General features: G+C 34.7%; 2 protein-coding genes across 2 annotated transcripts in view; one reads left to right on the top strand and one right to left on the bottom strand.

The window, feature by feature from the left end:
- LOC149548451 (retinal-binding protein) overlaps positions 1 to 11,857 on the top strand; it is a 103,117-nt gene extending 91,260 nt beyond the window's left edge. The window contains exons 12-15 of the mRNA XM_089792519.1: positions 10,644 to 10,691; positions 11,075 to 11,110; positions 11,243 to 11,317; positions 11,413 to 11,857. Coding sequence (XP_089648645.1) covers positions 10,644 to 10,691; positions 11,075 to 11,110; positions 11,243 to 11,317; positions 11,413 to 11,493 — 240 coding nt within the window. The 3' untranslated portion in view covers positions 11,494 to 11,857. The remainder of the gene's footprint in view (positions 1 to 10,643; positions 10,692 to 11,074; positions 11,111 to 11,242; positions 11,318 to 11,412) is intronic.
- Positions 11,858 to 12,419: 562 nt separating this feature from the next.
- On the bottom strand, positions 12,420 to 13,290 carry LOC149548450 (UDP-glycosyltransferase 86A1-like). The gene is made up of 2 exons (XM_089794859.1): positions 12,869 to 13,290; positions 12,420 to 12,771 (listed from the first exon to the last, which is right to left on the bottom strand). The coding sequence occupies exons 1-2, from the start codon at positions 13,272 to 13,274 to the stop codon at positions 12,623 to 12,625; spliced, it is 555 nt and encodes a 184-aa protein (XP_089650985.1). The 5' UTR covers positions 13,275 to 13,290; the 3' UTR covers positions 12,420 to 12,622.
- Positions 13,291 to 13,698: the final 408 nt, after the last annotated feature.

Below are 13,698 nucleotides of genomic sequence, written 5' to 3'. Positions count from 1 at the left end.
AAGTGATGTGACATTTTATGAAGGCCACACGACAAATACAAAATTCTCCGAATAAAAATATATCAAGAAAACAAATTTATTCAAGACATACAAACTGTGGTTGAAAAAATTCTGCAATTTTCGGCTTGTAAATACCAGGTGTTTGGAGTTCACCTGAATTTTCGTAGACCAGTTTGACGTGATTTTTCTACATTAAGCAAAAACCCTGAATTTTCTCTAGACCAAATAGATGTGACCATGGAACTCTTGCAGTTGGATCCAATGCATTGATTTTCACAGTAAACCATAGTGTGGGTTTGAAGCTAACTGCAAAAAATTGTAGAAAAGAAATTTTGAATTTCTCACCCAAAAAATTTGCCCAAACAAAAACTCACTGCTCTGATAATTTCAGAACCTTTGATTCTGCTGAAAAATGCCAAAAAAAAAAATTCATGACTTGGGGCTCTCTCATGAGGGAATCATACCTCCCACTCTGATATCATGTTCAAATATTCAATGTGATCCGATGTATTAAACCGAGGAGACCAAATTTGCATCAATAAAGATTACAAGCTTGAAGCACTAAAAAGCACAAGACTAAAAATAGCGACAACTTAAACTAAGATGACCATTAATTAAGTACCTAAGAAACGCTAAGAGTAGCAAACTAACAAGAAAACTAAAATTGGAGAATATTCTAATAGAAGTAAAATTATATTTCGTTTTCGTTCATGACTTTAAGATCTTTTGGTAGGAATTAGCGCATGGGATGGTGAAGCCATGATGATTAGGTGAAGAAGAGAGACAAGACTTCAACATGGGAAATCAAGTCGTGTAAAGAATTCCAAAGATTCAAGATAATAATGCGAGGGAAAGATAAATTTCGTACTTTGATAAGGACGAGTTCAAGATGTACAAGCTTGAGGATGAATTCAAGTGGGAAGGATTGCTTTGCGAGTGAAGAATGTTATCCCCATCATGGATTTCCCTTGGAAATCCAAGATCAACGTGAAGGAACCAATCACTTTAAGAAAGAGAAGATATCTAGACAAGTGATTTCATAACTAATTGGATGAGAAGATTTTCAAGGTGAAGAGGATGAACATTCACAAAAATAAGCAATTTGGGAATATGAGCCATCACAATCATTCGTGTGAGGTTGATAGTTTTAAAAGAGTTAATCAAAGTAAGTTGAGTATTAAGAGATATATCTTCTTGGTCAATCAAGGATAAGAATGTACATGCTGAGGTGGTGCTCACTTATCTTCAACCAATCAAGAAATTCCAAGTCATGCCCAAGATCATCCAATCAAATTTATTCACAAGTAGACATGTGAACACCATTTAACGAATTGCTATAGTGATTTTTCTCGTTGTTTCATCCTAAAAAAGATACGTATTCTTAAGAAATGTAATTCTTTCATTGGATGACATTAAATGATTGTAACTATTAGTCGTAACAAACCTTAATCCAAATCAATTTGAGCCCTTCATTTTAATTGAGAGGTCTCTAAAGGCAAGGCCTCATTTGTAACTCATTAGAGTAGAAGTTTTATTAAGAGGAGGTTAGAAATTGTTGCCAACAAGATATTTGTAATAAAGACATGATTTCCATTGAAGATATAGTGAACTTTTGTGTGATTTCAGCATTTTTCACGGTTTCAACTTCTCGTAGTTTAGTTAAAGTTCATTGGTTGACAGGGAAAAATGTAAAGATGGATGATGAATTCCATATCCATACCTTTTGTTTCTTGTTGATTGCAAGTGATAGTGTAGGGATAGTTTGGACATGATTAAGTACTAAGTTTGATACATTCATTTGGATTGTGCTAGTATGGGTATTTAGATGAATGATTACAGTATGAAAATTCTTTGTGTTCCTTCAGAAGATTATATCATCTTTGTGTTGTCTTAGTTGGTGAAGCTTTGATGTAATGCCTTGCCAAGGAACCCTTGGAATATAGGTAAAACATGCACTAATATAAATAATAAAATAAGCAACGATTGCATAAGTGCATCAACATAATATACGTTGTATAAATAAGAATAAAAGGACAACAATCATCATACAATCATGCATAAGTGGCCTCACAAACTCCCAAGGGTTCCATGACAACCCAAAAAATGCCACGGAAGTGAAATACCCATGATCCACATGTTGCCTCAAAAGAGCTTGAAGAATATCCAACGAGGTACACAAGTCCAAGCTAGACAATAGCTCATGGCTAACAATTGAGGAGACTAGGTCAATCCTCAAAAACAACTAAACAAAGATTCATTCTAAAGAACCAAAGGAAATGTGATCCTACGATGATCAATCTCAGACTATGAATATATCAAAAGAATCTATAATTAAAGGGTATCAAAGAATATACTTGTTTACTAACACCCATGTGAACACCTTGCTGTTGTGAACATGTAAAAACAAATGCATAGAAACAAATTTGTAGAAGAGAGGGTGAATATGCATAAATAAAGGGTGAATGCATAGGGGTGGTAGGTGGATGTGCAAAAACACGTTAAACATGGAAATTTATATAGAAATCAATGCTGTCACCAAGGTACAAGTAAAATATAATTAGATCTAGACTGGGGAGTACAAGATATACAAGGTCAAGGTCAAGCTCACTCGATAAGATCAATTAAAACTTAAATACACTATCCAACCAAACATGATAGCATAAGAGCACACATACTATAAATAAATAAACAAGGATAGGAATGAGCACAACATGCTTGATATTGTGTCATTGAATCTGATCCACCAGCTCTAGGTTGGACCCCAACATTGATGTGCCACATCACTCGACCATGTGGTCATCTTAGGAGCCATCCCATAGTACTTGCAAAAATAGTCACATAACCCAAACAAGCATAATAGATAGAAGGAATAGTAGGGTAACACTTATGTCGTACAAGTGCATATAGTCAGATGGTGTCATAACAAGCCTAATGCAATCTCATAGACTAAAGGACAACAAGTCACATATACACAAGGTCACTACTTAGACCTAAACAATGGTTTAATGCAGACACTCAAGAGTGAGAGTGACATCATATTGCGTAAGATGGCACATACAAAATTCGAGCAATCCTTCCCAAATAAGGAAGTGATGGAAAAACTAGCATCTCATCCCACGAACTAAATGCAACAGCAAAAAATAAAAAAATGGATAATCAAGTGAAATATGAGGATTCCTACCTCAAAACAAATAAAAGGCCAAAATGGAAGAGGTAATATACAAACTTATGGAAATCAAATGATAAAATTGTTACCATATGTAGATACATCATCCAAATAGGCATGACAGACATGTAAGACTATGTATGTCCAATGTAACTCTCTTTTGTTCCACATTGAGGATAAGACACACTTAGACCTATGAAGCTTAATGAATACAATGTCTGATACTTGTTATCACTAAGACACTAACACATCAAGTTTAGTTTCTCAAATGCTAATTGGACAAAGAACATATATATACTCTTGAAATGAAACTAATGAAAGGATATTTTAATAGTTTAATCATATTGATGTATTTGAATTTTGAATGGCACAAAATCATTCATTGCATATTTAATCTTCAATAAACATCATATATTGTCATTTCATTTTAACCAAAGCATTTAAATAGAATTTCATGACATATAAGTGCATTACATCAAGTAAATCCCCAAGCCAAATAATAATCAAGCATGGTAATGCACAATATCTCAATGATCATTGACACATGCATTAGTGAATCAGTTATAACATTTCATAAAATCTTATCAAGATAAACATAATCAAAATATCCTTGGATATAAAATAAACCAGATATCATCATATAACATCATGTGACATAACAAAAGGGTCATCTTGCAAATGTGATTACCATTGAGAGCACAAGTAATAACCTTTCATCTCCATCTGCAATGATATTAGTAAGAACAAAAGAATGTATTGTAACCTAGTGCATCTCACAATGCCAATACAAAATCACACATACAAACAGTCTTGGAATCACATAAAAGAGTGTAGGTTGGATCAAAATAAGACAATACAAAATACAATCATAGGAGGCACTACGCAAAGCTTGGTTATAGGAATCCTCTCATCTTAGCTTTATCCATTGATATCAATGTCCTTAGGAATACACTTTCCAACCCTTCAACCCTTTGCATTTTTATTCAAGGTTCAAGTCATTCATTTTGATGTTCAAGCTCTAGTCATTTTTGGAAGAAGGGTTGATTAATCCAAAACAAATACTGTTAAGTACCTTTGTGATTACTAGCATATCATCATTAGATTGAGTAAATTCAACATATAGTCGCAAGTATGTAGTATAAATCTTGTGGTTGCTTCATTTGATCAAATTTTTGTTACTATGCTCCATGGAGTTTCAAGGACTGGACATGTTTCCAGTACAGGTACAGTTTGGGGCCAATTTTTAGGGTATGACTATTAAAATTTTTAGGGAAACTCATATATATATATATATGTATATATGTATGTATGTATGTGTGTGTGTGTGTGTATGTATGTATCTAGCGAGATTTCAAATATGCATATCATGACATTTATAAAACCATTTATGATAGACATTTTGGAAGCTCAATCCATAGCAAATTAACAAACTTCAAATACTTCCATTGTAAAAATATGGGCAAAAATATTGAAATGTTAACAATAGACATACTATTATAAGTCTATAACTAAAATACTAAACAGTAAAAAATAACATAGAAGTCCTACTTCATAATCAACTATCCATTGTGATATTAAAATGTAAACACGATAGCTAAACAGTAAACGTAGAAGTTTGCAATAATATTTAACTGTCCATAATTAGTAGATGGGAAGTCTTAAGAGTCTAAATCAAGTAGATTTGATGCCTAACCCCCTCTTTCAACTATTGTTCATTCCTTGACCAACTGTTCCTCTTGCTGCTCTTCTCCTTGTGAATGTGAAAATGAATTTCTTTTTCTTCTTTTTGGTTATTTAATGCTTGGATTGGGCTTTGGTATTGTTAAATTTGGTATGGGTGTTTCTATGGGCCAGCCAACATCTTTTTCATATTTAAAAATTCCTTATTTTTTAACACTGACATTCCAAAAATGGATTGAGCCATAAGGGATGACTGAAAGTCTCCAAGACAGGTAGGAGATTTCTAGTCGTTCCCTTGATGTCTCGAGGACTTATACCTGTACTCTTTTACCATGCTCCTCTAAAAGTGGCATTTTAGGGATGGTACTTGATTTGGCAAAAATGGGACGCCTTAGTGGACAATAAAGTCCCATCCCTGTACCATCCCTAGGAGGGGTGCAGGTGGAATTTCGCAGGGGACATGTCCCCACAGAGCATAGATTTCTTATATTATTTAGCATTTAAAGTTTCTTTTTATGAGAAAATATTATACTTAGTATTTATTTTTTCATGTTGGAGTGGTCACAAAACCCACATCCATACACATTATGTATCCTTAGTATTTTACATTGTTGGAGGCTTTTGTTTTGAATGGTGCTATGCTTCTCATATACAATCTTACTTTATGCACAACATAAAAGCCCTTTCCTTGTTTGAATGGTTGGGGAGCAAAGCTTATCTTTTCAATCTTCTATCCTTTCTAAGGATCCATTTTCCCTTTGTTGAGTGACTTCATTGATAATATTATGCCTTTCTTGCATAGAAGTGCTTGTTTTTCTCAAGGATTCTCTCATTTTCAAGAGCTGCATGTTTATGTCGTTGATTACAACCTCTTAACTTTCTTGAATGTGTATGTCTATTATAATGATCCCTCACTTGGGATTGAAAGTGTGCTATCATTCCCCTAGAATCCCTTTACCTTGCAATATGGGCAGTGTGAATTCTTGTTCTCCTTAACCTCTTTTGGTCAAGGGTGTTATTTTTGTTCAATATCTACTCTTGGACGTTGATGCCTTTAAACAAATATATTTTCCTTCTCTCTTGTGCATCCCTCAAAAGTATCCTTTTACATTTGTTGCATGACACTTTTAATAATTATTTCTTCCTTGCCTCAAAAGAGTAATGCCTCTTTGTCTTGGATTGTGTATACATTGTTGTTTATGCTTTTCCTTAAGATGCCACTATAGCTCTATATTGCCATCTTAAAAAGAGGGGCATATATCTATCCTCCTTCCTTCAATTGTGGCGAGTTTCCCTTACAAACAAAATGCTTTGGTTAGTTATCCTTTTCCAAAACTTGTTTTCAGGGTGAGTCAACTAGCAGGTCGTAACTTGCTGGACTATTTTGACTCTCCTTGGCACCACTTTTAGTGGATCCCCTTGTATACAATGCTTTGCTTGGTTATCCATGATATCAATTTTCGGTAGATCTCCTTGCATACAATGCTTTGCTTGGTTATCCTTTGCACAATTTCCAATGGATTTCCTTGCATACAATGCTTTGCTTGGTTATCCTTGGCACTAATTTTAGTGAGTTTCACTGCATACAAAGCTTTGCTTGGTTATCCTTAGGCACAATTTTTTAGTAGATTTTCTTACATACTATGTTTCACTATGTTATCCTTTGCACAACTTCTAGCGGGTTTCTTTGTATATAATGCTTTGCTTGGTTATCCTGGACACCTTTTTTAGCAAATTTCTTTGCATACAATGCTTTCCTTGGTTATCTTTGGGCTTGGTCAACTAGCATAACACAACTTGCTAGACTATTTGACCTTTTCTTTGAATCTATACATTTTCCAGATGAGTTGACTAGCATAGTACAATCTGCTAGACTATAAATTTTCTTTGCACCAAACCCTCTTGGGACGAGTGGAAATAGCATAAGACGGATTGCTAGGCTTTTTACGACTCTTCCTCCTATTCTATCTCGCAGATGCAACAACATAACACAACTTGTTCAGTAGAATCTATGTTCTTTCATGGATCACCAAGCATAACATAGCTTGCTATTTGTAGTGTCCCGATTTTTGAGTTGCATTAGAGTTAATGGCTATCATTGGGTCCTTGTAGGCTGATAGTGGCAATTAGAGGACCTTGTTGAGGAGTTATTTGGCTCTCTAGTGGTCAATTGTGAGTTTGACTCTGCTTTAAGGGACTTAATATTATGATTCCAATGAGCTTAGATGATTTAGTGGAGTTATATGATGCTTTCAGATGTTACTTGTGACTTTTTGTTTGGGATCCAAAATTCTTGGAGGGAGCATCTACTTTTAGTAACCCAATCAGGACCATTCATCATCTTTTATCATCGGGATCACTCATGTGCTATCAAATTTTCGATTTTAGCGCTATTAGGCCATTTTTGCAAGTTGGGTGCACTATTGATTATAATCTAATTATATTTACTAAGGTTTCTATTTTAATTGAAATTGTTAATGGGCACCTAAGTGTTATAGCTTGTTGGAATCGGGAAGAGAAGTTTTAAATAATGGGCACACGAAACAAGAACCTTGTGTGTCAGGACCACTATATCAGTGAAAAGATTAATTTTGGAGCGATGGGGCAGTTTAATTAATAAAGTGACTATTATTTGTAAACTTTAAATTATAACAAAGTTGCTTTACGAGAAAGTGAAAAGTGCAAACATAAAGCCAGTAGCCGTTTGCTGCATTTGAATTGAAATATAATAAAAGCAAGCTCTTGGAGATTGATATTCATTCTATGCATTTTATTATCTTGGTGAATTTGGGGTTTGAGGGTTTGAGCTGAAGAAATTGTAAATTTCTCAGAGTTTTCTATGCACTTTGAGTGGGAATTCCTTGCCCATGAACTGTGTCTTGCATTATTGATGTTTGAATTGATTATACGGAGAAGCATGGTTTTTTGCTGAAGATTTAATCTAAGTAGGGATGGCTAGAGATTCTGAGAACTCTATGGTATTGGCATCAAATTTGGCCAGATGTTTGTATTATGCTGAGAACAAAGGTCCAAGAATAGCCATGATCTGTTATCAAAAGCCAATATTAGTAAAGATAGAGGTTGTGTTTCATATTTTGGGCATAGCTAGAGCTTTTGAAGGGCTGCATTATTCATTTACAGGCTGTGTTGGCTTCTAGCAGGCATGCGATCCTTGGAAGGCCACGTTAGAAATTCTAGAGGCTGTGATCGCATTCCTCCCAGCTGCCATTTGATTTGGAGGAGGTTAATCACCACTTTCTAAGAACTATCAGCGTCTGATATGCATGACCATGTTCTTAATGTTTTTAGAATAAATATCTGTTGCAGTTTTGACACTGTAAATGGTTTCATGTTTTTAAGCAATGAAATAAGTTGAATCTTTCCTTATGAATTATATTCATTTCTTTTCAAATCCTGAAAAAGCATATATTTGAAAAAAACATGAAAAAGGAAAAGAAGTTTCAAAACACAAAAAATTCATTCTTCAGCATAGTTGATTCTAAGCCAGCAGAGCCCATTACAGTAGCCCACGGAATCAATCCCTCTCTCTCTCTCTCTCTCTATCTCTCTCTCTCTCTTCCCCCTGTAAGATCATAAAGCATAACACACCTATCTTGTTGGTTGGATCATGGTCTCTTATCGTAACTTTGATATATGTGCTTTCTCCTTCCACGTGACCACTTGTGCTCATGCAATAACATTCCAAGAATGATATTAGAGTTTGAGACATTTTGACTATCGAGGTCTCCTCAACTAGTTCACTTGGAGCCTTTGTTTTTTGTACTAACCCTGTTGTTTGTCCTTTTGTTTGTCTTTTTTTTTGTGCCCTTGCCACCAACTGTTATATAAGTTTTACTTACTATATCCAGATATGAGCATTGTGCTTCTAAGTGATGGATTATTCTAAAACGTGTGGAAATAATATGATATAGATACCATTCCTTTTTCTTTGTGATAGCATGAGCATTTTGTATGTAAATTTCTGTGATGACCCCTTTCTAGCAGGCTTCTATTTGTAGTAAGTCAGGAGAGCTAGTTTCCACTTTTAGCAGTGCACTGTGGTGATTCCCTTGTTCTGGCTATTTCAGTATTCGACTGGAGCCTTGGCATTATGAAATTTATTTATTAAGTTTTACTTAATTAAATAACCTTATGAGTTGAGTAATTGTTATAATACCTGGCACAATTTTATTATTAAAAGAACCTCATTGTGCACCCAAAAAGAAAAATATGTTTAAATGAAAAGAGTAAACAAGAAGCCACTAGCCTTTTGGTGTGAAGAAGCTATTTGAATTAAAATGTTATAAAAGCAAGCTCTTGGAGATGAAAAACCATCCTATGCATTTATTATTTTGGTGAATTTGGAGTTTGAGGGTTTGAGCGGAAGAAATTGTAAATTTCTTTCAGACTTATTGCAGCAGTTTGAGTTGGTGTCTTACCAATGAATTGTGTTCTTTTATACTGCTGGAAATTCATGAGCAAATGAAGTTTTTGAAGAAAGGGTTGGATTGAGATTACAAACTGAAGGATTGTCGTTTGCTGGCGTTAGGGTCTGAGACTGAATTTTGCTGATGTGGATTGATTCTATTGGCTGGAGATTATCTTTTCTTTTTACTTAGGATTGTCAAGTGAAGGGACAGTTAGAAATTCTGGGAATTCAGAGGCAATTAGCATTGAGTATTGGCATCTATATTGCATAGAGTCAATGGGAGAAGGGCTCCATTCACCCATTGAGCAGCAGCATTAAAAATCACAGGGCTGTGATCTGTATTGTAGTGGCATTGTCTGTTCATATAGACCCGTCTTTCACATTCCCAGGTCTGCATTTTGCTGCTGGAGGGTCCATGTCACTATGGGGACCAATCCATGATCATTTCCTCTACAATTAAAGTCAAGGGTTGCATAATGGCTTATCAGGTTCTTGCATTTTGATTTCAAAGGTGTGCATTATATATATATCTGCATAATAAATAAAGAAAGTGCATTGCAGTTTATTTTCTATGCATTGTTGTTTCTTCAAAAATCTGGGAAAAACAAAATAAAGCATAGCTTGTATAACACAAAAATCATAAACTTTCAAAACACAAAAAGATCCATTCTTCGGCATAGTTTGAGTGAGAGCCAGCAGGGCTCCTTACAATTCCACCCTATTTGATCCTTTATATTACCGAACTCATCTAATTAATTCCCTATAAATTATGTTTGTCATTCTTTACTGAAGAAGAGATATCCCTCATTTCTTGTCTCTCTAATTTCACGAGTTGCATATTTTAGAAAGTATATATTTACTGGATATCTAATCTTCTTCGTTCTGTTATCTTGCTTGTACTACACATTTCTTCTGGTGTGTTTTAACCATTTTGTCTTTTAACTTATATGGAATTGATTTCGCAGGGAATACAAAATTAATATAATCTTCTTAATATCATTCTTTCTTTATGCTAGAAGACTTCCTGTAATTGTCACAGGTTATTAGACAACATTTCTTATCATGCCTAAGTTCCAAAGAAGAGAATTTTATATTTTTTTCTCAATGTCTCATCATCTCATATGTAGGCTGTAATGGGAACCAAGTCAATGCAATATCCTTTCCCAAAGTTGTGATCATTCATTACTCTGCTGTCCTCTGTAACTTTAAACGTTATATGATATTATATTATTTTGTGTGTTTCTGAGGCCTTTACTTGTAAAAGCTATGCTAGTGATCAAAAGGGCGGGCAAGAGTTTATAAAGCCAGTGCAATGAATGAAATTAAAAAGAAGTAGACATTTATTAACCATCACATGTTTGCTTTCAGGATGTAGGGTTTTGTGTGGAGCTTATAGGCCAGTCAGGGCAAAACATTGTAAGTTCTTTCTGCACTATTCTTCCGAGGTTTCATTACCTCTAAACTGATATTCATATGTCTAAAGTTCATATACCTTTTAAATCTATATTGTAATGGTATTATGGTGATCTTTTTATAGATTTCTTAATATTATATAAAAATGTCACTATAATTGTGTGGAAGAAAATGGGCATGCATGGTGGCACTTGCATATAGTCATGTGGAATGCTTTTTGTTCATTTTTATAGCATAATTTAAAGCAACAGCTTTTTCACGACCAGTTTTCAATTTTTTTAATGTGTTGATATTATGCAGAGCAAACCAATTGTTTCATGTTTGGATTTTGAAAGTGGTGTTCAAACTAATTCAGAATGTATTTTTCTTTCTCTTTGTTTCTGCAGGCAATGTTTCCTTATAAGCGATGTGAATCGGATCAGGCATGTTTGTTATAATCAATTTCATGCACTTATAAGACTTTTGACTATTTGTGAAAACAAATACTTACACCGCATATCTTCATGGTGAAATAAATATAAAATTATGAATTATGTAATTTTTGCTCTTTGCAGGGAAACTTTTGCACCCCAAAAGCTGGCACCTATAGGATTGTTTGGGATAATTCATATTCGACCTTCTATAAGAAGGTGAACTTTTGTCCTTATCACCAACTTTTTTGACATTTGAAACAAAACTCTTAAGACATTGATATTTATTTTGACCTGTATTTCTTTTGGGTCAGGTCTTGCGTTATAAAGTAGATGCTTTCCCACCTGTTGTTGAGACAACACAGTTAGATCTTCCAAATGAAGGAAATGAATGAAGATGTAGATTACAGTGGTTGCTGAATTTGAGATGCAACTAGAACTGTGATCAAACAATTAAAGAAAGGTTATGAAGGCATGTACTACAAATTATTGAACTCAAGCACATAATTTGTTCTATGATTTAGATGCTCCCAGAAAAGGTGCTGATTTCTGGTTGAAATGGTTCATGGTGAGATATCAAATTCATCTATGTGATCACTGAAATTCTTTATCAATCCTGTAGTTTGGAAAGGACTGGTGAATGTATTTTAGGTACTATGATGTTCAAACCAATGATTGTTTGCTGCATTTTTTTGCCCTGCTTTATTTATTTGTGGGCATAACTAAACTGCAATACGAAGTAGTTAAACAATTCTAATATTTTCTTTTTCTTTTTGTTCTGTGGACTTTTGTCCAATAGAAACTTAATGTGTACAATATGATGGGTGACTGGTCAAGGTGCATCTGTTTCTAAATGTGACTGTTGTAAGTTTTATGTGGTGTACCACGATGTCTGCAAATTGGAGTTTGCAGGTTAGTAATTATTTTTAGGTGGAATCTTGCATGTATTACGAGAACCATTCAGTCAGCGATTACATTCCTGGATTTAAATTCCCAATACATAGTTTCATGGTGCTAATGTTGATTACATTGATGTTCAATGGGGTATATGACAATTTTTTGTGAGATGTCGATCACAAAGGTATATTGTAAGGTTTTATTTTGCATATTATTTATATGCATGCTTATTAGATTTTGTGTATGAGATCTTATGAAGGAAATTGGGAATTGGTAATGCATGGGTAATGTGTTAGTAAGAAATCTACGACAATGAAATGTACAAAGGCTGAGGGAGACATTCCCTTTCATTTATTAGCCGATAGGCTATTATATGTGAGCATTTCATATAAACCTGTCCGTTAAAACCAGATACCATTGCCTGTTTTAATCTCCCCTGTAAATTGCTCATACTATTAAATGAAGATATCTATACAATCTTATACAACTCCGACACAACACCGACTGCATTAATCAAAGATAATCTTCTTGGGTGGACGTAAGATCTCAAGTGATCTTTCCATGATCGGTAAAATCTTCAGATGGATTTGCTTTTGCATTAAATGTGACAATGACCTGTCATTTCCGCTAGATCATTCTCAGATTTTTTCTCGCATTTATACACCGCGAAACCTCATTGCTCGCAGGGGAGGATCGAGGGGGACACCTGACCACAAATTCCGTCCATAGTAACAAAGACACGCTAGGAATATCATTTACGCAGCCTTGCGACCCAACTGCAATGACAAATTATTAACAATCACATTTGATTTTTCAATGCCAAGCAATTAGGAATAAATTAACTGCTAATGATTCTTGAGTTTTCATCTGTACCCAAATTTAAATAATGATTGAAGAAGAGGAAAGATGTGACGGAAGTCGTCCATAGTGAAACAGAGAGGAGATGAAGTCGTTTGGCAAGAGGAATTGCCCAACTGAGCACAATGTCGGCTACTAAGCAGGACATTGTGACTCCTGAGCGATTGAGGTTCGAAATGAGGTCGGCCACATGGGATTCCATGTTTGTGAGCGAGAGGAGAAAGGCCTCCTTGTTACCCCACCTTTCTGATTCCCCCACAATGCAGTGTGGAATGATGCCCACCCGAATGTCCAGGCAAGGTTTATGAGCATTTGAGAAAATATCCTTCTCGGCCTCCGCGATGATTTTGTGCCAGGCCCGAGTGAGAACGAAAGTAAGCGAAACTCCATGAGAGGCGAGTTTTCTTGCGAGGTGCATCATGGGGTTTATGTGGCCTCGCTCTGGATGGCGTTGATGTGGCAATCATACAAAATATTTATATAGTATTAAATTATTTATTTTAATGTTAGAATTCATTTGCACTTTTAATTTCCCCTTTATTTTCCACATTTGTCATTGGTATGAAAGTTGGGAGAGTTTTAATTATTAAATTATTAAATAATATTAAAATATTGTCCAATCACTTTGTATTGGTAAAGTAAAAACATAACATTACTTTTATTTTTTACAAGTAAATGAAAATAGTTACTATTTTTTTTATTCTGAAGGGAAAACATTTTGATGAGCTTGCAAATACATGGTACATTGATTGTAGCGAAGGTGGTATTGTAAACTTAGGCAACATTGGTAATGCACGCACAAAAATTTGAAGACAACAAATGCAAAAATTACAAATAAAAATAAA

Source organism: Cupressus sempervirens, chromosome 7, assembly GCF_028749045.1.
Source record: "Cupressus sempervirens isolate cs-2001-9-10 chromosome 7, ASM2874904v1, whole genome shotgun sequence".
Lineage (NCBI taxonomy): Eukaryota > Viridiplantae > Streptophyta > Pinopsida > Cupressales > Cupressaceae > Cupressus > Cupressus sempervirens.
Note: the sequence above shows the minus strand (reverse complement) of the source record. Positions and strands in the feature narration are given on the sequence as shown.

What these genes read in the sequence shown, in the direction of transcription:
- LOC149548450 (XM_089794859.1), bottom strand. Translation starts at nt 13,274, where the DNA reads ATGATGCACCTCGCAAGAAAACTCGCCTCTCATGGAGTTTCGCTTACT. An exon ending in CAATCATTATTTAAATTTGG is followed by an intron (nt 12,772 to 12,868) that starts GTACAGATGAAA and finishes TTGTCATTGCAG; the next exon opens with TTGGGTCGCAAGGCTGCGTA.